The following is a 24,102-nucleotide window of genomic DNA, read 5'->3' as shown; positions in this document are numbered from 1 at the left end:
CCCTCGTTTTTAGTATTGCTAGAGGGTGGAGAGTCATCAAAAATCTCAATACATGGAGATGGAGGTGCGGAAGACGGTGGTGAAGAAGAGGTGGTTGGTGCTAATGGAAATGTTGTCTCGTGGAATATGACATCACGAGAGACAAAAAATTCTCTCAACTCTATATCAAATACACACCAACCTTTTTGTCCATGTGGATAACCAACAAGAACGCAATGACGACTACGACGGCCAAACTTATCGGTTGTAGCAGTTTGACGTTTGGCAAAACAAAGACTACCAAACACCCAAAGATGGGAGTAAGACGGAGGAGACTTGTGGAGGATTTCGTAAGGAGTTTTGCCATCGAGTAACGGTGTTGGAGTTTGGTTAATGAGATAGACGGTTGTAAGAATGCTTTCACCCCAAAATTTAATTGGTAGTTGACCTTGAAAAAGAAGAGAGCGAGCCACGTTCAGTATGTGACGGTGCTTGCGTTCAACACGTACGTTTTATTGTGGAGTACCCACATAGGAGGTCTGATGTAGGATTCCATGTTCAGCAAAAAACTTCCGAAGACAGATAAATTCAGTACCATTGTCGCTTCGGACTATCTTTACTTGTTTCCCGAACTGTCGTTCAGTTATAGAGCAGAAATTTTGTAGAACAGAAGACACCTCACTTTTGGCAAGTAATAGGTAAGTCCATACTGCCATAGAATGACTATCAACAATGGTGAGAAAATAATGTGCTCCGGAGGAAGATGGTGTGCGATATGGACCCCAAACATCACAGTGAATTAAAGAGAAACAATCACGAGCTTTATTTGAACTATCAGAAAACGTATCTCCACTATGTTTCGCAAGAGTGCAAATATCACAAAAATCCTCAAAAACACCATTACTAGTATCAAAATCCTTGAAAGAAGATAAAACAGACGACAAAGCTTTCTTTCCCGGATGTCCCATTCTGCGATGCCACAAGGCGACGGAGTCCGCTGTTGTAGTCTTGATTGCTCAAGCTGGAACAGTCCAGCGAAAGTGATAAACCCCATTCTCTTCCTCACCTGCGCCAATCGGCATCTTCGAAGAACGGTCCTGTATCACACATAACTTGTCAGTGAAGATAGCAAAACATGAATGTTCTCGTAATAAACGAGCTAACGAGATCAATGTGCAAGAGTGATCCGAAACATAAAGAACGTGTGTGATGATTCGATCACTATTAAGGTGCAATGAGCCTTCTTTGGTAGCATAAGAATGTTTGCCATTGGGCAAAACAACAATGCTACGTGGAATTTCATACATAATGGTCAATAATTCCTCATCACCCGTCATGTGATGTGATGCACCAGAGTCGATGAGAAACTCAACAGTCGTGTTCTTACCATAGAGTGTTTCCGAAGATGAGTGAGATGGTTTTAGGAGATTCACAATGGCGGTCAGTGTTTCTTTCGAAACACCTGGGATTCCCGAAGGTTTGGCCTCGAGAACAGCAACAGCATTGTGTGCACGGGGTGGGGCACTTCGTCCTCGACCACGTCCTCTGGTACTGCCAGTGTTTCTGCCACGACCACGACCTCTACCAGCAGATGTATCGTTCCATTTTTCTGGATATCCATGGAGAACAGAACATGTGTCGACAATGTGATTTGTACGACCACAGTGTGTGCAAAGCAAGTTTTTCCTTGTTCTTGTGACAGATGCTATTGCATTAACACCACTTTGAACAGCAAGACTAACAACATCCAGACGTTCTTCTTTGCTCCGTGAAAATGTGAGATGTCGTTCTATTGCGATGAGTTCTGAGTAGATATGATCTAGAGCCAGATCTGCTTCCCGAATTAATCTTCCCAAAAGGTTTGTGCGAGTTGTGCCAAAACGAGATGCGTCCAAACCCATCAAAAACTGATGAATTCGTTCATGATCTCACCTCTTGCTGTGTTGGAGGAGAGTCGCATAATTGGAGGTGGAACAGAAGCAGCCAATCGCAGGTTCATAGTCATCGAGATCATCCCACATCATTTTCAGTTTTCCAAAGTAAGCTGCCACATCCTGTCCGTTTTGTCGACAAGCTGCGATGTCAGCTTTTAGTTGATGTACTCGTGGAGCATTCCCTGCAGAGAACCGGGCACGCAGGTTCTCCCACATCACCAGAGCACTATCAACAACAGAGATAGATTGATGGATATTCGGCTCGATGCTTGCATAAAGCCAACCAACGAGCATCGAGTTTGCCGTAGCCCACAGTTCATATTTTGTGGATGTCGTTGCTGGTTTCTGCAATGTTCCCGATGAAACCGAGTTTCTTCTTAGCACGAAGATTGTTTCGAGCTAGTTTTGCCCAACGTTCATAGTTGTCACCATTGAGAAGGATTGAAGTAAGAACTTGGTGAGGATGATCCGATGGATGCAAGTAATGATGAGAATTAGAGATTTTACTGTCTTCGGAGGTCGAAGTCGTGGAGGATTTGCCGGAGGTCGGACTTGAGGGAGAAGAGGAAACCATAGCTAAAACTGAAAGCTAGGTGGCGAAGAGAAGAGATGGATACTCTGTTTTTGAGAGAAAAAACAAAGGAAGAAGAAAGAAGAAAGAAGAAACGGCGGAGAGGTTTTTTTTTTTTAGGGTTTTAGAAAGCCTTGCTCTGATACCATGCCAAAGTTGAGAGAAAGCTTGAATCTTTATTGATGTTAAGAGAGAGATATATACTACAAGAGTTTAGGTTTAACCTAAACAACATATGTTAAGTTTCCTAATTACAAATTCGGTCCTTAGCCTAATAGTGATGATATTAAAAAACTAAAATAATTTTAGTGAGATGATATTTAAAACTATAAAATATAAATCAATTTTTCAGCAAATATGGATGATTAACAGAAACTTTAGAGATATTTTTGATCATTTTTAAAATAATTTGAACAAACGTGAATTAAAAATATTCAACAGTGTAGACATTTGATAATTCGTCTATACTTCTCTTTCAAAAGTTTACCATGTAACAACTCATACTATGTGCGGGATAATCGACTCAAATGCAACTATTATGAGAGTAAAATTATTATTTAGGATCTAAACTTTGTTTGTGTATAACAAAATATGTAACTAAAGAATTTTCTAATTCAAATTTATGTTTATTTTATGTAAATATACGTTTTATATATAAATGTGGTGGGGAAAATTTTGATAAAATGTAACAATTTATGGCAATATGACTTTTTGTGTTTTTTAGAAATAAAATTCATATCTTATATGTTTCACATTATTATATACAGAAATAAAAATTAATAAACAATATATAATTATTCCCAATTAACAACAAGGATTCAATATTTCGACAAAAAAAACAAAGATTCAATACAAAAATGAAAATTATGCTGATATAAAAATACATTATACTTCTTTATAAAACAAAAAAGGAATTATTTTTTTAATTAATCATTTCTCCAGTTTTATTAAAAAAATTTCCATAGCAATTTGTATTACATAATTGTTTAATATTAATATTAAAACACTAAGATACAGTTATATATAAAATACTAAAAAGTATAATTTACATTCAAAAAATGTATTTTTTTATATTTTTAAAAATGTATTTTTGGTATTTTAATGTAAATATATGAGTATATTTTACTAATTAAAACAGATATTAGATTTTATATGTTAGTTTTGAAAATTTTATAAAAGTATATTAGGAAAAGAGGTAGACGTTATTTAATTTAAAAAATAACATTTTGTTTTATTTTTTTAATGAAATATCTAATGGCATGAATTGTAAAGATTATTAATTAATAAGGATAAATTGCAAAAATGTTTATCGAGCTCTCTGCAACATGACAACCTTTTCACAAAATGTTTCTATTAATATATAGGAGATAGATTAATATCTATCTTAAAATTTTTGGAATACATTTTTTTGTCATCCTCTCTTATCTTTGTATCCAAACAAGTCCCAACTAAATTCTCTACAATCCTTACAACCAAACACAATTATTTCCTTATTTGATAATATTAATTTACTAAAATCTATCTACCTAATTTAAAACAATATGTTAGATTAAAATATAATTCTCTTTCCACTTTTATTTAATCTTATATTTAATTATTTAAATTATTATTTAATACATAAAGTTGATAAAACTTTAGATTTTTTTTCAGCATATGATGTGATTTGAATTTTTATAAACGGATATATATTTTAAAATTTGTTTTAGGATTTTTGTAACCAAACAAGTATATTCGGATATAGATTATTTTACATTTGAGTTATTTTAATATATAATAAATATTTATCTTAACATTTTTATTAATTACTGTGAGAACACACATATATAACAATGTAACATTTTTATTAAAACTCAAAGAAACTTGATCTATTTATAACATATTGAAAAAAAAATTAAAATTGTCCCGTGGTGTATCACGGGGTCAAACCTAGTTGAAATTAAAATATTTAGAATAATTTAAAATTTTATAAGCCTAAATTTTAAACCTTTTTTACAAATTTAATTAATTAACTATGCCTTTTCTTAGTCCTTGGGGTTTCATGATTTGGATCCCTTCTTTGATTGTGTTTGTTCAATTAAGTTGAAAATATATTCCAAAATCCAGACATAATTGTCGCTGTAGCCATGATGCTTGTTTACTGAATCAGAGTAAATGATTGTCTTACAACAACCAAATCGAGCTAAAGAATGTGCAGCCTCGTTGCACTCTCGTCGTAATTAATTATGCTAGAAGATGCTGCTAGGACTACCCGTCCAAGACATGTTTGATTGTAGACTTGTAGTTTTTACTTTTGAGTGCGGGCTTTTGAGTCTTAAAATTTTCTATTTATAGTTTTGTAATAAACATCTTACATGGTTAACGTATGCCATTAACTCCTCACGGACCTTATCTTTCAATGTATGTGGTGTCTAGGTCTGGATTTGATATGCTTTTTAGTGATTTTGATTTGTATCATTTATCTCTTTCATTGAAACTCCTTAATTCACGCTGTAATGAATCTTCCTTACGAAGACTTTCTTAGTAAAATAGTCCTATGGAAATGTTTGCTTCTCCTAAACGGCTGAAAGTGTCTAATTCGTGTTCCGTTTCACATTTCCCAAACACGTTTTCTTTCTCGCATACGTTCCCGTAAAGACTTTGATTGGAAAATCCCTGAAATACTTATGAATACCATATATATTACAAAATTGGTCCATTTGGGTTAGGGTTAATGATGTTACTCTGATGGTGCTTTACTGCTTTTGTTAGAAAAAACTAATAATTAAGTATCCTGCTGCCTTTTTCAAGATCTAACACTTTGCATCTTTTCCATGATTTCTTATTAATCATTTCAGTAAAGTTTGTTTGGAGTTTATGAAATTAGCTAACTGAAGTTTTGTAGGCACATATTTTCTGATAAAGAACTCGACAAAGGTCGGTCAAGTTAAGAGTGTATGTTGTCGAAGGAATGAGCTAGTGGTCTTTGACTCTTTGTAGCACAAATCACGGATCATAGAAACTTAGTGAGGCTATAAGAAGTCTCGAGTTGACGCTATATTTTCTTAAAGACCAAAGTCAAGAACTAAACTCCAAAATTGATCTTCTTAATTCTTTCTATTTATAGAGAGAGATGGGGAAGCCATAAGTATAACCTACTACATTACCACACAAACTCAAAAAAAAAAAAGAAGGTTAAAGGTAACGATGATTTCAAAACAATCGTATTCCTTTGATAGTATTGTTGTTACCTGGAACTTCTTCTTGTTGTTTTCTTTCGTTTTGCTCACTTTTGTTTCTCCTACGCTCCACTTTTGTCACCATGATCAGAGGGATGCTCTTTTGGAGTTCAAACAAGAGTTTCCGGTAAACTATATGAGTTCTTGGAACAAGAGTAGTGATTGCTGCTCTTGGGAGGACGTAACGTGTGATGCTAAATCTGGCAAGGTAATTTCGCTTGACCTTAACGGTATCCCTTTCAACAACTCTTTGAAACCAAATAGTGGTCTTTTCAAACTCCAATATCTTCACTACCTAGCCCTTTCCTTTTGCAATATCAATGGGGAGATCCCTTCTTCATTAGGAAAACTTTCTCATCTCACTCATCTTGACCTTTCGCAAAATGAATTTGTTGGTCAAGTTCCAATTTCAATTGGAAACTTGACCCAACTAAGATCCTTGATCCTCACTGATAACCACTTAAGTGGAAAAATTCCGGTTTCATTTGCCAATTTAACGAAACTTTCCACACTTCACCTGACTAATAATAACTTCCAATCCGAGCTGCCACCTGAGATGAGTAGACTCCACAACTTGGAGTATGTTCTCTTAAGTGGAAACTCATTTTCTGGGCCTTTTCCTACATTTTTGTTCACGATTTCTTCGTTACAAGTGGTTTATTCGAGGAAAAACCAATTCAAGGGACTTATAGAGTTTGGGAATACATCTTCATCCTCTAGGCTTCATTCCTTGTCCCTTTCTAGTAACCAATGTGATGGCCCAATCCCTGAATCTATATCTAAATTTGTCAATCTCAACATCTTAGATCTAAGCTACAACAGTTTTATTGGGTCAATACCCAGATCAATATCACAGTTAGCCAACCTCCATTACCTTGATCTCTCCCACAATAAGTTAGAAGGCGAAGTACCACATTGCTTATGGAGATTGCAACTGTTGAAGCTTTCTTACAATTCTTTTAGCAGTTTTGGAAAATCAGCTGAAGTTTTGGATGGAACACAAATGAATGTGTTGAGTCTTATATCAAATTCATTTCAAGGACCATTTCCCCATTGGATATGCGATCTTAGATCGTTAGGTTTCTTAGATTTGTCCATCAATAACTTCAGTGGCGTGATTCCTCCATGTTTAAGGAATAACACTAATCTTAAAGTCCTTAATCTCGGAAACAACAATTTCAGTGGAACTCTTCCTGATATGTTTGTAAATGCTACCAGTTTAAGCATACTTGATATTAGTTGGAATCAGTTGGAAGGAAAGCTTTCAAAGTCCTTGATAAATTGCAAAGCTATGAAACAGTTGAATGTGGGAAGCAACAAATTCAAGGATAAATTTCCATCTTGGTTGGGCTCTCTACCATCGTTAAACGTCCTCATCCTTCGATCAAATCAATTCTATGGGCCGCTATATGATCACCAAGTCTCCATTGGATTTCAAAATCTAAAAGTCATTGACATCTCACAAAATGACTTCACTGGAGCCATCCCATCTTTCTATTTTTCCAGCTGGCGTGCCATGGCCACATCAGAATATGATAACATGTACATGGAAAATTTCATGGTGTATGTTGCTCTTTACCGTAATTCAATGGAGTTTATGCACAAAGGAGTAGAAACAGAATTTACAAGGATCCGAGAAGACTTCATAGCCATTGATTTTTCGGAAAACAAATTTTGTGGAAGAATCCCTGAATCTATTGGATTGTTGAAGGGGTTACGTCTACTCAACTTGTCAAGTAATGCTTTCACAAGTGACATACCTCAATCATTGGCAAAACTGATAAATCTTGAGGCATTAGACCTATCCCGGAATCAATTGTTAGGTCAAATTCCTCCAGATCTTGGTACGCTCTCCTTTTTATCAACCATGGACTTCTCCCACAACAATCTCGAAGGTCCAATACCACAAAGCACACAGTTTCAAAGCCAAAATTGTTCTTCATTCATGGGCAACCCCAGACTTTACGATCTTAGTGGAATCTGCGGAAAACCTCCTGTCCCAAATCTTACACCACGTGAATTTTCGGAGCCTAAAGAACAAGTGATTAACTGGATAGCAGCGGCAATAGCATACGTACCTGGTGTTTTTTGCGGCTTGATCATTGGACATATCTTCGTATCACAAAAACATGAGTGGTTCATGGAAAAGTTCCGTGGAAACAAGCCCAGCGTAGTAATCAAAAGCGCATGTTGAACACGTTCTTGTCCTCTTTATAAGCATTTGTCAAACATATGTACGTGTTTGTATTAATTTGTCATTGTTTGTTATCACAATAACTGTTTTGTGTGTTGTAATTTTCTGTTTTGTCGATCGTTTGCAATAAACGTCTTTGGTGGTATAAGATATATACACTCAAAAATGCATTCAAAAAATAATATATATGTGAACGCCTTATCATAGTGTGTTATAATCAAGAATTAAATATGCTTTCGTTTTTTTTTTTGGTGACTTTGATTTATTCATTTGCCTTTGTCATGAAAGACCTAATAACTAACAACTTTTTATAAATACTAGGGGTTAGACCACGCTACGTGGGGTTGCTTTTTTATTTGATATTTCATGTTCTAATTTGGAGGTGGTCTAATGATTTTTTGAAAAATAACGCGTTCCTTAAGTCATGCTGCATAAAATTTTGCATCTCCATAAAGACTGAAAGTCACCAACACATATTTTATGTCACACTTCCCAAAAAGTACTCTTTCTCTCGCACACGTCCCACATGATAACATTATATGGTTTTAATAATGTGGGGTTGTTCTGCAAGCATTACAATGTATTTCTGTTACTTGAGGTAAATTAACGATGTTACTTCGATGTTAGGTCTTATAGACTTATAGTTTCTTGCTGCTTTTGTTAGGTCTTATAGTATGTATCTTTCGATGATTGTTTCTATTAATAAATTTTGTTCGGGATATATGAAATTAGGTAGCTCACGTTTTTCAGTAACATGTTAAAAGTTGACAAGTCAAGTCAATAGAGTGTGTAATGGATAATATGACTAGGTAACAATCGGTAGTGCGGTATAAAATAATTATTAAATATTTTTATTGTAATTTTTATTTATAAAATGTATTATATTTATCAGTAATTGAAAAAACTAAAATTCGATTGTGTAGTATATATTTATAAAAAAATTTTGTATAATTATTAAAATTTAACCGTGAGAATTATTATAATATTAATCTTATATTATTATATCATATGAGCAAAGAGTTCTTAAAATTCATTTTAAAATTTTTATGAATATATAATTAAAAGATATAATTAAGTTAGAAAAAAAATATAAAATTTAATTGGATGTTAATTTTATTTTTAAAAAAATATAATAGTAAATAAATGTAAATATTATTAAAAGCTGATGACAAATAAAGAAAATAATGTCGAGAGCTATATAAATGCAACACATCGGTATTTTTTTTCTCTTTTAATATAGAAAGGGCATGTGGAAGTGATAACCGATGAGTTGACGCAAACTCAATAGCTCCACAATTGACTTTTTTGTTGTTGTCCTTTTTAAAGAGAGATGATGATGATTGATGACTCATAACCAAACTACAAAAGCTGTTCAAAAAAAGGAAAAAGAAAAAAATGATTCCAAGCCAATATTATACCTTTTCTGGTATTGTTGTCACCTTGTATTTCTTTTTCTTGGCTTCATGTGTTCTACAAATTCTTGCGTCTCCTACCCCACACTATTGCCGCAACGATCAGAGGGATGCTCTTCTGGAGTTCAAACACGAGTTTCCGGGAAGAAATATGAACTCCTCGAGTTATAATGATATGAGCTCATGGAACAAGAAAAGTGATTGCTGTTATTGGGGGGCTGTCGAATGCGATGCTAAATCTGGCCAGGTTATTTCACTTGATCTTAGTAAAGTCGCTCTTAACAAGTCTTTGAAACCAAATAGTGGTCTTTTCAAACTCCTATATATATCTTCAAAGGCTATACCTTTTAAATTGCAATCTCTACGGAGAGATTCCTTCTTCATTTGGGAATCTTTCGCATCTCATGGAGCTTGACCTTTCGATTAATAACTTAGATGGTCAAGTTCCATCTTCAATCGCAAACTTAACCCAACTAAGGTACTTGAGACTTTTGGAAAACAACTTTAGTGGAAAATTTTCTGTTTCATTTGCCAATTTAACGAATTTGGTCCAACTCGAGATCGGTAATAATCACTTTGAACCCGAGCTTCTACCCGACATGAGTCGATTCCACAATTTGGCGGTATTTTGGGGTGGAAACTTTTGTGGGCCTTTTCCTACGTCCTTGTTCACCATTCCTTCCTTGCAATGGGCTGATTTGGGGGCAAATAACTTTACAGGACCTATAAGTTTTGGGAATATGTCTTTATCTTCTAGGCTTATGTTTCTAAGCCTAGAAGATAACAAATTTGATGGCCCGATCCCTAAATCCATGTCCAAATTTCTCAATGTCGAACAATTAGATCTTAGGAACAACTCATTCTCCGGACCTTTCCCTACATTCTTGCTCACGATCCCTTCGTTAACAATTGTTAATTTGGCGCAAAACCACTTCAAGGGACCTATAGATTTTGAGAAAACATCGTCATCGTCTAGCCTTGGTGTTCTAAACCTTGCTGATAACAAATTTGATGGCCAAATCCCTGAATCCATATCTAAATTTCACAAACTCGGAGAATTAGATGTTTCCAACAACAAGTTGGAAGGCAACGTACCAGGTTGCTTGTTGAGTTTGGCATCGCTGAAACTTTCTCACAACGCTTTTAGCAGTGTTGGAAAAACATCACAAGTTTCGGATCAAGCAGAAATGCGTGAGTTGCGTCTTGACTCGAATTCATTCCGAGGACCATTTCCCTATTGGATATGCGAGATGAGATCGCTAGAGTTCTTAGATATGTCCAACAACAGCTTCAGTGGCTCAGTTCCTCCATGTTTTAGGGATATTACTAAATTCCTTCAAGTGCTTAATCTGCGAAACAACAGTTTCAGTGGGAACCTTCCAGATGTGTTTGCCAGTGCTACCCAATTAATCGTACTTGATGTTAGCCACAACCGGTTGGTAGGAAAACTCCCAAAATCATTGATCAATTGCATAGCCATGGAATTTTTGAATGTGGAAGGAAACAAATTCAAGGGCAAGTTTCCATCTTGGTTGAGTTCTCTGCTAATTTTAAAGGTTCTCATCCTCAGATCAAACCAATTCTATGGGCCGTTATATCACCCCCACGTCTCCGTTGGGTTTCAACATTTAAAAGTCATCGATGTATCACATAACGACTTAACTGGAACTTTCCCAGATTTCTATTTTTCAGATTGGTTCGAAATGTGTCAAACGACTACATTATTAAACCTAGAAAATGATGTTATATATATGGAATATCTCATCGACATGAATAACTACGAAGCTTTCTTGATGAATTCTCCTACTTACAGTAGTTCTATGGAAATGGTGTACAAAGGTGTAGATACAAAATTTGACAAGATCCGAAAAGACTTCAGAGCCATTGATTTTTCAAGAAACAGGTTTTATGGAAAGATCCCTGAATCCATTGGCTTGTTGAAGGGTTTACGTTTCCTCAACTTATCGAGTAATGCTTTCACGAGAAATATACCTCACTCATTGGCAAATTTGACAAATCTTGAGGCATTAGATGTATCCCATAATCAGCTGTCAGGTCAGATCCCCCAAGATCTTGGTGAGCTCTCCTTTTTGTCAACCATGAACTTCGCCCACAACAATCTTGAAGGTCCAATACCACGAGGCACACAGTTTCAAAGACAAAGTTGTTCTTCATTCATGGACAACCACAAACTTTACGGTCTTGATGATATCTGCAGAAAAACTCATGTCCCAAATCCTACACCACAAAAATCAGAGGAAGAACAAATGATTAACTGGATAGCGATGGCAATAGCGTATGGACCTGGTGTTTTCTGCGGATTGGTGATTGGACATATCTTCATTTCACACAAGCATGAGTGGTTCATGGAAATGTTTCGTAGAAACAATCCTAGAGTTGTCATCAGAAGCGCTCGTTGAACACTTCCTTCGGGTATATCTCTAAGCATTCGTCAAGCATATGTACGTGTTTGTAATAATTTGTCACCATGTGTTTTCCAAAAACTTTTTTTGTGTGTTGTAATTTCCAAATTTATAGTTTTGTAATAAACGTCCTTGGTGGCGGTACTTATTTGATATATTGGCTTCAAGATGAATTCAAAAACTTATCTTCCACCGAAATTTCAACCTGCGATAGTTTATGTATGTATGATGAATTTGCTATGCTTCTTTTTTTTGTGGAGTTTTGTTTTTTTTTTTTTAATTTATTCTTTGACTCTTTCATGGAACACGTTGCATTAAGTCTTCGTTGCAAAGACTTTCTAATTAAGTAATAAGAAGAAAAAAAAAATCCAATGAAAGTTTTGTTCAAAGTTGGAAAACTCATGTTTGGTGTCACCATATTCCCAAACACTCAGGGACGAGTGCAAACTATCCAAAAAATATATGCATGTATTCTTGGAGCCCCAAGTTATGGAAAAGCATGTGAGGGCGATGCCGCCATTTTTCCTGCCTCTAGAAAATTCAGCGACAACTCTTTTCTTCTTCAAATTCAAACAAAAAACTAGTTATGCATATTTGTTAGGGGAAAAATGGATAATAAAACCTGTTCAGGTACTCTATGTGTCATCAACATGTATATATCAAACTTTTTTTTCTTTCGTTATCTTCGCTGCTTTGATTCAAGTACTCTAATATTTTGCAAGCATGCATGACTCTTATGAATCTGCGATTCTTGAGTCGTTTCGTACAAAAACTTCAGATTTCTTATGGATTTGTTTTGTGTAATGAAATTTGGTAGATAAAACAATCTACCTACGAACCTATAAAAATAGTCAAATTGCAACGTAGTTTTATAGCATTGATGCCTGTGTAAATGAGCTTGTTCTGTTATGTATTTCCAAGGATTCAATACAAAACAAAAATTCGATGACTAATCATCTGAGGAACTGAAACATTTCTTCTTGTTTGTTTCTTGACTTATTTTCCAGTTGTAAAAAATTCATATATATGGTTAAGTAATTTGGCTTCTCTACTGCTCAATCAGCTCATGAGTAAAGAATTTCAGTGGAGTGGCCTTAAGTAACAGTAAACGATTTTGATCACAACATATGAAAATCCAATAAACTTTAAATAAGTTTCTGATATAAAAAGTGATGTGTTGTCCATGTAAGTAAGTACTAGTGCCTGTTTTTACGCACCATACTTTATGCATTTTCTCATCCTCCCACTTGTCGCTATGATTCAATAAAGAAAAAAAAAACAAACAAATTAATCAAGTGTACGCAACCTCACACAAAGCAAATCTCTCCATCCACTCATATCCATCCACATCAAAATTATCTCACACGTGGACGATCACTATCCCTCGCATTATACTCGAAGATTGTTTTCGTCTCCATACAAATACAAAGAGATAGCGACGGGGATGCTAGAACTAACCAGAGGATGAAGAAACGAAGAGCGGCGAGGAAATCTCCAACGATGGTGGAGGTCACCGATTGTACAGGTTTAGATTCCGGGGTAGAGACGAGAACCGTGAGGAGATTGATGAAGTTCGAAGACTTGCCTGAGTATTTGAAGGACAACGAGTTTATACACAACCATTATCGTTGCCAATGGTCTCTCAAAGATACGTTCCTCAGTGCTTTCTCTTGGCACAACGAGACTCTCAACATCTGGACGTACGTATACATCATCAATCTTTTCTGATACTTCTTACATTTTAATGTTTGTGTAATCTTTTTTGATAATTTCATATAATGTTTAGGCACTTAATTGGATTTGCGATATTTTTGTGGATGACGGTGGTGAGTTGCTTAGAGACGACGGAGCTTAGCCTCGCCGGCGTTTTCAACGGCATGTCCGGGTAAGAACCACCGAGGTTGAAATAGTCATTTTGATTAGTATTTTTTTTTTTAAGTTAAAAACAAAAAAAATAAAACTGGCCTTTTTTGGGGGTTTGTGTATAATTGGGACCTTGACGATAGAGCGAGGATTTGCCTCTCAAGCAATCAGACTCTGCTTCTTCACGTAAGTATTTTTTGTATTCTTTTGATATATTTTTTTCAATTTTTATTAAAATGTGTATATTGGGGCTTTCTAGTGACATTTTTTAATTGCCACCTTATCTTATCTTATGTCACATGCATGCTGAATAATAAAATATAGTTTTCAAATTCTAGGTTACCTCTTTAATCAAAGCTTATATAATCTTTGAATTAAGTCATTATCTTATCTCATATTATTAATTTGGAAGTACATTTTCTAAAATAATATTTTATTTGTAAATTATATCATGTGAAATTGTCCAATTACATATTTATTAATTAAATGTTGAGATAAATTTACATAAATTAAAATAAACAATATACATACAGAAAAAAAAAAACATTTTATCTATGTTAACAAAAAATATACCAATGCTGTAATAAAAAGTAAATTCATAATATATTAAACACATCTTTTTCATTTTCTAATCATGCAAAGTAGTGATAAATTGCCCCCACCATGTGTCGTTGTTTTCGACATATTTCTTGGATCTTTTCTTCTCTCTTGTGCTTTGAGCCCACCAAAGATCACATAAAGTTTTGAGAAAAAAAAGAAAAGAATAAAGAATGATTATTTTCTTATTATGACTAAACTTAAAATGATTCTTCTCTAGCAGGATTCGAACGTGACACAACACATATCAAAGCACGAGAGAGAAGCTATTCCAAAATGGCCATGGCTCGTGTACTTAGCCGGATCAATGGGTTGCTTAATCTGCAGCTCTGTTTCACACCTTCTCGCTTGCCACTCAAAACGTTTCAGCCTCTTTTTCTGGCGTTTGGACTACGCAGGAATCTCACTTATGATCGTCGCCTCTTTCTTTGCACCAATCTACTACGCTTTCTCCTGCCATCCTAACTTCCGTTTACTCTACTTGTCCTCTATCTCAATCCTCGGTCTCCTCGCTATCATCACTCTCCTCTCTCCAGCTCTCTCATCGCCGCGTTTCAGAGCTTTCAGAGCAAATCTTTTCCTAGCAATGGGATCATCTGCAGTGATACCTGCTGCTCATGTGCTTTGCCTTTACTGGGATCACCCTAACGTGTTCGTCGCCCTCGGTTACGAGATTGCCACGGGATTGTCGTATGCTTTGGGAGCAGCGTTTTATGTTAGCCGTGTCCCTGAGAGATGGAAGCCTGGTGCGTTTGATATGGCAGGACATAGCCATCAGATATTCCATGTGTTTGTAGTTTTTGGTGCTCTTGCTCATTGTGTTACCTCTCTTTTCATCATTGATTTTGTACGGGCTTCCCCTTCTTGTGGGGTTTAAGCCTAACGATATTGTTAGTAAGCTGCTGTGATCTTACATTGCATTTCCATGTATGCGATCTAATAGCTGGTTTGCATTGAACCTGAGACTTGATTCATTAAATCTCATTTTCAAGATCGCAATGATTCTGAGTACTACTAAAGCAGAGTATATGCATATCGATTCCTTGGAAGAGAAGAGAATGAGAAAAGAGGTTTACAGAGGACAGCTATAACAATTTTGATTCCTCTGTTTCTTTGGGAGATCAAAAATATGTAGTAGTGGTGAAGGTTAAGGTACAAAAGGTTCTTCCAAGGAAACAAATGAGCAATGTTCTACTTTCACGACAATCTGGTTTGGAGGGGTTTTTTTTTATACATGTATGCTCTGAGCTATTTTAGCTTAGATAGAGAATAGTAAAAATGAAGCCTTTAGTTCTGCATCTTATTAAAACGTATTCATATCATTCTGCTTAAGATATAAACGTTGAGTGTTTAACATATGAATTGTCCACTCCACTCTATTTGACAATCATCAATGTTTAGGCTCTGTCTTGGGTTAGAAAAAAAAAAACTGATTTGCCATTCTTTAGTAAAAAAAGATTCTCTGATCCTCTCTCTTAAACTGAGGTTTGTGACATGCATTATGACTGCTACACGAAAATCCAACATAGCATTATCAAAGATTCTAAATGCTAGATCTCCTTTGATGATATGGTTTCCTTGGGGTCATCATTGAACACAGTACATCAACTATGTATCACATCTTGTGAACACTACTTTGTTGTCTCCTTTCTTGTGTATCTATGATGTTCTCGTGACTTGTGGCATATGGACCAACAAAATCGACAGCCAAATAAAACAATCTACCTGAACTGAACCCCCATAGGTAGTACTCCAATCATATGTAACTTCGAATGAAAATAATAGCAATCTCTTTTCTTTTTTGAATTAATTTAAAACTTATTCATCAATAGTAATTTTCTCTAAATAAAACCAAGAGTTCTCATTTTTTGAGTAATTGTAAAATGAACCATGTAACATTGGTCTGATATGTTTTGGTTTTTTTTTTTTTTTTTTTGTGACATTAGAAATTTATTATCGTTAGAAATCCAAAAGAAATTTATAATAAAATTTCCACAAAAATTCAAGATATCCTCTTGACAATTAGTTGGTTTTCTTCTAACAATTATCTAAACATTACAAATCCAACTAATTGTCAAGCGGAGAGGATAATTATTTCCACAAAAAATTCAAGATATTCATTTCCCGTCTATCATGTTAGGATATTTGAGGGTGTTAAAAGATAGCACTTTCACAAACCCCACAGGAGCCAATAACTGGTCTTTGTTTGTAATAAGCCATTGTAGACTTAAAAATATTCAAGAATAATACTAAAATTTTAAATATCATTTTAAAAGAAAAAGCTAATCATATAAAATAATACAAAGTCACATTTTATCATTATTCAAAGTTTCATCAGTATTTCAGAGAAATATTTGCCTGAGAAAGAAAGAAATTTGTTTTTGACTGATTCTGATACTAATCCTCTTTTCCTAATAGATTTCAATGAGTCACATTAAGCATTCAAAGTTTAACTGATTTTTGTCAGCTCTTTTCTTGGCATCTCATAATTATTTTAGAGGACTATTAACCCTTTTTTTCCTCTCACAATTTATGAATGGCCCTTTTGATAATTTAGAAACTTTTTGCTTTTGATAATGATATGGACAAAGCATAATTAATGGTTTTTGTTGGTCAAGCGTGTTTTCTCTGAATGAGTAATTTTTCCTTCTTTTTTTTTGGTTTTTTCCATTTATAAGGTACTAATTTTGTCTAATTTAACATTTTAGTTTCCAATGTGTCATTATTATTTACGATAAATTTCCACAGAAAGCGTTTTTTGACATCTTTGTGAGCCAAATTTTGTGGACAAAACTTGTGTTCTTCTGCAACTTAACGAGGTATCATTACTGAGATTCTTGTTCTCTAGAATTCTACCCAAAAAAACTTCAGAATCTATATAGTCTTTGCTACAATCTAGTGGTCATTAAGTAATTTCTTGAATTGAAAGATAATATATATTGCAAATTTGCAACTGCACAGAGAGATATGGCAGGAAGAAGCTGCAGCTTAGATACGCGTGGACTTGAGTCCACAGATCTTAGAATAGCTTTTTATGAAATGAAGGAAGATGTGGAGAGGCTAGAGGGAGAGTTGGATGCTGAAAGAGAAGCTACTGCTTCGTCAGTGAGCGAAGCCATGTCCATGATACGTAGGCTTCAAGGCGAGAAGGCGATGCTTGCTATGGAAGCTAGCCAATACAAGAGAATGGTCGAGGAGAGAATGTCTCTAGCTGAGTTGTCGCTGGAGCTTTTGGAGGATCTGAATTACCAGAAAGATGTTGAAATCAAGAATCTTGAGTGTGAATTACATGCCTACAGATGTAAGCTTACGAGCTTGGGATGTAACGGAACTGATGAGGATCATGTGAGATTTTGCGATAGGTCTCAAACGCCGTCTCCTGAATCGATTATGACAGTTCCTGTTGAGAAGGGAGTTATAGAGCAGAGCTTGGATTCAAGAAGGGATAAGGAGAAGGAAAAAGATTTGTATTGGGAGGAGATCAAGAAGCTGGATGAGCAATTGAAAGAGCTTAAGGTTTTTCGAGATTCTTTAAGAGATCAGTGCAATACTTTGAAGCAGGAGGCTGAAACTAAGAATGGAGAAAAGGGTTTGTTGCGTAAACCTGATGTTTTGGTGAAAAAGATGTCCAAGAAGTCATCAAAACAGAGAAGAGATCGAAGCGTCAAAAGAGATCATGCGCGGGGGAGTTGTTCTGCAAACGATGCAGAGTATCAGGCCGAGCTGAATCAGTTGAAAGAGAGAGTAGAGCTGCTTGAGCGGGAAAAATGCAACACAGAGCCAGCTCAAGCTATTGTAGTAAAGCAAGAAAATATGAATCTGCAGAGAAAATCAGAAGAAGAGTTAAGTTCTGTGCAATCTACAATGTTTGGTTATGACTCATCTACTGTTTCTGTTCAAGAGGTATGTTAAAATCAACTTCTTTCAATAAATTTTTTATTTAGTACTTTTAGTGCTAACAAAGTCTTGGCGCGCATGTCTATTTTGAAACAGGCTATGCTTTACTTCTGGCTATAAGACACGCCTTTCTTCTTGAGATGACGAGGGCGAGTATTCAGACGTTTGAGAATCTTATAGTGTGTTATTGAGATTAGTTAAGGCGTGAGGTACTTGCATTTGTTTTGTTTTTAGCTTGAAGTAAGATCCATATCTTCTGTAAAGTTTGAGTCTTTGAGAAAACAAATCTTCTTCTATTTCTAGATATTTCATTGTTTTAATTATACTTGTTCATAGTTTGGTGGACAAAAAAAATGACGAAATAAGAGAACCATGAAAGTGAAATTTACCAACCTGAAGAGTTTTGTGGGTGCTTTGTCATTTCAGCACCAAAGAAAATCTTAAACCTCACAGTCACCAATCTTAGATTGTCTATGCATAATCCTAAGCAAATAGCGCCTAAAAGCCTTTCTTTGATTGGTTGCGATAAGAACTAAATTTAGATGATAGCCAGCCAGATAAGGTCACCAGTAGCTATCAGACCAAACCTTTTCTAGTTCTGTCTCTAAGCATAATCTTTTCTCATGGTTATTCGTCATCATAGCTCTTAACATTCTAAGGCCTAATCCGAAAAGTATTCCTTTCACCATCTCAAAACCTTTTCTTCATTGGCACGATACAACTAAGTCTATAAACCATTTGTGTCACTATCAAATAGAGGCAGCATTTTCAGTTTACCACAACTTTGTGATTACTCATATTCTCTGTTGGATGTCACACTCAAGAAGCATATCTCATCTCTTTTACGGACTTATACCGTCCTCCTTGTGTGCGCATCCGGGATTTGCTAGGCACTTGAAAAGATTATTAATTGTTTGATCTTTTTACTCTTTTGCACCTACCTCATTATCACTTCTAGCTTGTCCTATAGCATCTTCTTTTGCCCGTTACTATCGTTAGGCAAAAACTATGATGTTTCTACAGAAACTACTTGAGAAGTTAAAAGATAAATATATGAAGCTTCAATCAATAACGCTCAAATCCTTTTGTCAAACAAATAAAAAAGTTTGAAATTTTACGTATTCTTTTGCTGCGAAATCTAACTCGGCATAAGGAAATGTCTGAAGATGTAAATAATGTATCAAAAAGATTGTTTTTGCTTTTGTTTCTTGGCTCATCACTTCTTTCTAAGATGGCAGGTTGACATTTGTCGATGTTGATGCCACCCATTAATTCTTACTTAATTTAGAAATATTAAACTAATAACGGACTAATGATCAACACAGTGGAGAGATTAATTAAGTAGACATCAGCTTCCACTTACAATATAAATCTCTGCTACAAATTATGTATTTTAATCTCTATTAGTTAGGCACAAAAAGATTTTGATAAGATAATAATGGAAGAGTAGGAGAAGCTTCATAGCTAGATTCATAGCACGCACATAAGATATGATCATGATTACAGAAAACACACCTAATCTTTTCATTTTAAACTATCAACCAATGAATGTTATATAGAAGATTTGGTTGGATGATTTTAAAAATGAAGAAGACATCCAAACAATCTAACTTTTATTTTCTTAAAAAAATCAATTTAACTCAAGAATCCAAGAAAAAAATGTAAAAAGAATGAATACAATTATCAAAACTCTCTGAAATATTGATTCATCAGAAAACCATCATGAACTAGCTTCTCCTTGTGTTTCTTGAGATGAAATATGAAAAAGAGAAGGACAAGCAAAGAGATACTCTTTAAGCCGTCCCATCTCATGCGCAACATCTAGCATGTCAGGCCTAGTTGAAGGATTGTATTGAGTACATATCAATCCCAACTCAATCATTTCCATTATGACTTCTCTCCATAGCATTTCACATCTCTCTGGTTTCCCCTGCGGTTTCCATCTGATCAACGCTTGTTCGATGATTCCCTCTAGAGAATTCGGGTAATGCGACTTCATAAACTCATGTAAGCTTGATCCTTCATTGACAAGAACATCGGTTGGTCGCCTTCCGCTCACAATCTCTAGCAGGAGAACCCCAAAACTGTACACATCTCCATGCGTCGATGCACGTTTCCCCATTCCATATTCTGATAAATAATCACTAACCATTTAGTTTAGAGACTAAGAGAGACTACTAAGTGAAACTTTAATAATGTTTTGAGAATTGTTTGTACCTGGTGCAATGTAACCAACTGAACCACATAACAATCCATCTGGTGAGCCAAATGACACTGAATCATCCGTAGAGACTGTTTCTTCAACGCCTTGAACAAATCTTGAAATCCCGAAATCTGTAACCAGAGCGGTCATTTCATCGTCAAGAAGGATATTGCTTGGTTTGAGATCACAGTGAACAACTTTGACAGGTGAATAATGATGCAAGTAAGCTATTCCTTCCGCGACATCACTGCATATGTTCACCAACTGAATCAAATCCAAGTTCTTGCTCGAGTACTCTCCCGGATATAAGTGCCTTTCCAAGCTTCCATTTGGCATCAGTGGCAGAACAAGAGCCTTGAAACCAGGTTTGCTGCATGTTGTGATGATCTTGATCAAGTTCCTGTGCTTTGTTCTCTTCAAGATCTGACACTCTCTTTTAAAACTCCCCGAGAACTCCACTGCGGTCTTTGGATCGAGTACTTTAACTGCGATCTTAGTGTTGTTCCTGAGAACTCCCTTGTAAACATGACCAAACCTCCCTGAACCAATCAAGCTTGAAGCATTGAAACCTCCAGTTGCTGCTATGAGCTGCTGATACGATATTCTTGGGTACTTGGGGTCATTTCGGTTCTGTTTTTCCTCGTCTTCTACCTCTTCTTTGTCGTACACTGTTAGATTTTTTCCAAATCTTGATCTCTGAACCAGAGGATACCCAAAAACACACAGAAAAGGAGTTGCAATCAACGATAACAGAACCGGTAGAAGAACAGAAGTGTACTTGTGTTTCTTCTTGCAGGGCTGCATCCCTTTTATAGAACCACACAAGAGAGTATCTCCAAGAAAAGATTCACTCGTCAGCTTAGAGAATGATCCTTTATCAGATACGTTCCCATAGAACAAGTTGAAGGAGAAATTCAAGTTCTTGAGAGTCGAAGACTGTTGAAAAGAAGGCGGTATAGCTCCAGTTAATCTGTTTAAAGACACATCTAGCTCTTTTAGATATGGCAATTGGCCTATTGATGTTGGAAGCGTACCGATTAAACCATTTCTTGAAAGATTCAGATGCTCTAGTGCAATGCAGCTTCCGAGCTGAGGTGGAATCTTCCCTGAGAGTTTGTTGGAAGACAGATCAATGGAGAGAACCATATCCATTTTGCTTAGCTCCAAAGGTATTCCCCCGCTTAACTGGTTGCTAGAGAGGTTGAGATACAGCTTCAGGTTTCTGAGATTGGAGAAAACTTCAACTGGAATCTTCCCTGAGAGGTTGTTGTGAGAGAGATCAAGAATCTCAAGATTGATACACTTGCCGAGGCTTTGAGGTACCGTACCAGAGAGATGGTTTCCGTACAGTAAAAGTCTTCTCAGCTGAGAAAGGTTAGCGAAACTATCCGGGATTGAACCAGAGAGCTTGTTTCTAGAAACATCAAGAAGACCAAGACTAGGTATATCCCCAACCTCCATGGGAATTTCGCCGGTTAAGAGATTATTAGAGAGATAAACCCTTTCAAGCTTGTTTAACTTACAAAGCTCTCGTGGTATAGGACCGGTAAAGAGGTTACTCGACAAGTTTAGAAGGGTTAGGTTCAAAAGGTTTGATATCTCCGGAGGTATAGAGCCATGGATACGGTTTTGATCAAGATGAATCTGCACAAGATTAACAGAGAGGTGCCTTACGGAAGAAGAAATCTCTCCTCCAAGACTGTTTCCGGCTAACTCGAGCTCTTGTAGGTCAGGTGAATTGGCTAGAGAGGCGAAAAAAGGTTCGAGGTTGGTGTTGTTGTTGTGGCTAACGAAATGGTTATAAGAAAGGTAAAGAAACTGAAGTTGTGGCATCTTGCTTATGACTTGAGAAGGTAACTCTCCGGTTAACAGATTTGACTCCAAATCCATCCATTTGAGATTTGTAGAGTTTGATAGAGAAGACGGTACAGTCCCGACGAGCTTGTTGGACCAGAGGAGAAGAAACCGAAGCTCTTTGAGATGACATTCTTTCTTTAGAGGTATTTCTCCGGTTAAAGAATTGTTAGAGAGGTCAACGTATTGGAGAGATAAAGAAGAACCATTGCAAAAGAGCTGAACCGGGATTGAACCAGTTAACCGGTTGCTTCCAAGATCAAGATACACAAGACGGTTAAGCGAACCAAGCTCTTGGGGAATGTTTTCTTGTAAGAGATTCTCAGAGAGGCTTAGCTGCTTCAAGGTTTTATACAATGAGCCTATCTCTTGTGGGATTTTTCCAACGAAGAAGTTTCTCGAGAGATCAAGAACCGTTAAAGCGGTTAGGTTGGCGATCGACGGCGAGATGACACCGCTGAGATCTCTACCGCTGATGTCGAGCTCGATTACTCGAGTGCTCTCTTTGTTACACTTCACACCAGACCATTTACAAACATCAACAGAAGCAGAAGTAGAAACTGAAACCCAACTGCTTAGAGAGTTATGAGGATCTGAAACAATGAACGATTTGAAAGAAAGCAAAGAGGCTCGATCAGTTTTTAATAACACATGATCGTTCTCTTTAGAAGCAAGAACGGTCATAACAGTGATCAAGAACGAGATAAACAACAAAGAACAAGAACCCATCTTGTTTTTTTGTTTTGTTTTGTATTGTAGGTGTAGTTTAATTGAGACAACAACGAAACAAAAATGGTGTTTGACTATACACACTTATATATATGTTATATATGTTATACAATCGAAGAGAGACAGTATCTCTTTTATAGTTTCTGCCTAACTAACGTTTAAAGAAGAAAACGAAACGTTTACAATTTTAACGTTTGGACTTTGGCGCCTATGATGTTTGACTTGTAAAGTCAACCAATGAGATGTGAACGCGTCTGTAACTTGTCTCGGCCACGTCATTTAATCGTTTTATAAATGCCGTGTGGTTAACTTTTTTTTCGTGAAGGTGTGTGTTAATCTTTTTGTATAGTGGTGGTGTATATGTCAGCATTAAAAACTAGCTTAAGGCCTAACTCCATCATGTGTTTTTGAGTTTTCTTTTTTTTTATATTGGAAAAAGTATATACTAGATTATAGATTAGACTAAATAGTCACGTTTGTGATACTTATTGGGTTTGGGAGTGAGATTAGTAGGTGATGCGTTAAAATAATAGTGAAATATCATAATAATCTACAGGGGTGGTGTATTCTCAACAACGTCCGATGTGGCATCCATGTTGAGCATAGTATATATCAAATTGGTGAGTAACATGATGATTATTATTAGACAAAAAAAAAAAAAAAAAGTTAAGAAATAGGAATATGGCTTGGTTGTGTTTTATGATTTGGGTATTTAAGCACTGATGTTTATGGCACGGTCACATAAGATAAATTAATTAACCTAGCCCACCACACCAATGCGACTAGCTACCTTCTTGTTTTTTTATATCCATGGTGTTACCTTATAGATTAAATAAGTGGTTGCAAGTTGTTGCTCCAGTATCGAATTTGTGATTTTGTTAATCATCACAATTTGGTCCGTCTCGTACGCGGACACCATCATATTTTATCTCAATTTTGTTAAAGACTGTTCTTCTTGGTCAATTTTCAAAGCCTATTCATTTTAGCCGTATAAGTTGAGCTAAATTCTTATATAGGGCATCGACGTTACAAATTAAAGAAGTATGGTTAGTGCAATACAAGACAAGCGATGCAACAAATGTTAAATGTAGAGATTAATAAGTGCAATATGAGTAAAATAGTTACACTATTAGGCTTTGATTTATTTTTTAGCACTCTAAAGTGCTCCAAATAATTTGTTTTACATAAAATTGTGAAAAAATCACAATCGAAGAATTTATTGGAATTTCTA

The 24,102-nt window shown here is 35.8% G+C and overlaps 4 protein-coding genes and 2 pseudogenes across 6 annotated transcripts; 4 read left to right on the top strand and 2 right to left on the bottom strand.

Moving 5' to 3' along the window:
• Positions 1-995: 995 nt before the first annotated feature.
• On the bottom strand, positions 996-2,207 carry LOC147941833 (uncharacterized). Its single transcript, XM_087458660.1, has 2 exons — positions 1,912-2,207; positions 996-1,827 (listed from the first exon to the last, which is right to left on the bottom strand). The coding sequence occupies exons 1-2, from the start codon at positions 2,205-2,207 to the stop codon at positions 996-998; spliced, it is 1,128 nt and encodes a 375-aa protein (XP_087314786.1).
• Positions 2,208-5,667: 3,460 nt separating this feature from the next.
• Positions 5,668-7,893, top strand: LOC104704999 (receptor-like protein 31 pseudogene; annotated as a pseudogene).
• Positions 7,894-9,288: 1,395 nt separating this feature from the next.
• On the top strand, positions 9,289-11,881 carry LOC147941832 (receptor-like protein 30 pseudogene; annotated as a pseudogene). The gene has a single exon (XR_015562481.1). The product of XR_015562481.1 is annotated as a receptor-like protein 30 pseudogene (transcript).
• Positions 11,882-12,902: 1,021 nt separating this feature from the next.
• Positions 12,903-15,187, top strand: LOC104702934 (heptahelical transmembrane protein 3). 2 transcript variants are annotated; one of them, XM_010418861.3, is made up of 4 exons: positions 12,903-13,428; positions 13,515-13,613; positions 13,735-13,777; positions 14,412-15,187. In XM_010418861.3, the coding sequence occupies exons 1-4, from the start codon at positions 13,193-13,195 to the stop codon at positions 15,063-15,065; spliced, it is 1,032 nt and encodes a 343-aa protein (XP_010417163.2). In that variant the 5' UTR covers positions 12,903-13,192; the 3' UTR covers positions 15,066-15,187. The 2 variants fall into 2 exon arrangements, with proteins under 2 accessions (XP_010417163.2, XP_010417162.2); XM_010418860.2 differs by having other exon boundaries at positions 12,987-13,428; positions 14,409-15,187.
• A 1,481-nt stretch (positions 15,188-16,668) lies between these two features.
• On the top strand, positions 16,669-18,405 carry LOC104702933 (uncharacterized). The gene is made up of 3 exons (XM_087459636.1): positions 16,669-17,007; positions 17,152-18,091; positions 18,182-18,405. The coding sequence occupies exons 2-3, from the start codon at positions 17,156-17,158 to the stop codon at positions 18,203-18,205; spliced, it is 960 nt and encodes a 319-aa protein (XP_087315762.1). The 5' UTR covers positions 16,669-17,007; positions 17,152-17,155; the 3' UTR covers positions 18,206-18,405.
• A 1,276-nt stretch (positions 18,406-19,681) lies between these two features.
• On the bottom strand, positions 19,682-22,979 carry LOC104702932 (putative leucine-rich repeat receptor-like serine/threonine-protein kinase At2g24130). The gene is made up of 2 exons (XM_010418856.2): positions 20,303-22,979; positions 19,682-20,215 (listed from the first exon to the last, which is right to left on the bottom strand). Exons 1-2 carry the CDS (start codon positions 22,869-22,871, stop codon positions 19,806-19,808), a joined length of 2,979 nt encoding a protein of 992 aa, XP_010417158.2. The 5' UTR covers positions 22,872-22,979; the 3' UTR covers positions 19,682-19,805.
• Positions 22,980-24,102: the final 1,123 nt, after the last annotated feature.

This window comes from Camelina sativa, chromosome 7 (assembly GCF_030686135.1).
Source record: "Camelina sativa cultivar CO46 ecotype springtype chromosome 7, ASM3068613v1".
NCBI lineage: Eukaryota > Viridiplantae > Streptophyta > Magnoliopsida > Brassicales > Brassicaceae > Camelina > Camelina sativa.
The sequence above is the reverse complement of the archived record's forward strand: the minus strand, read 5'-3'. Positions and strand labels throughout refer to the sequence as shown.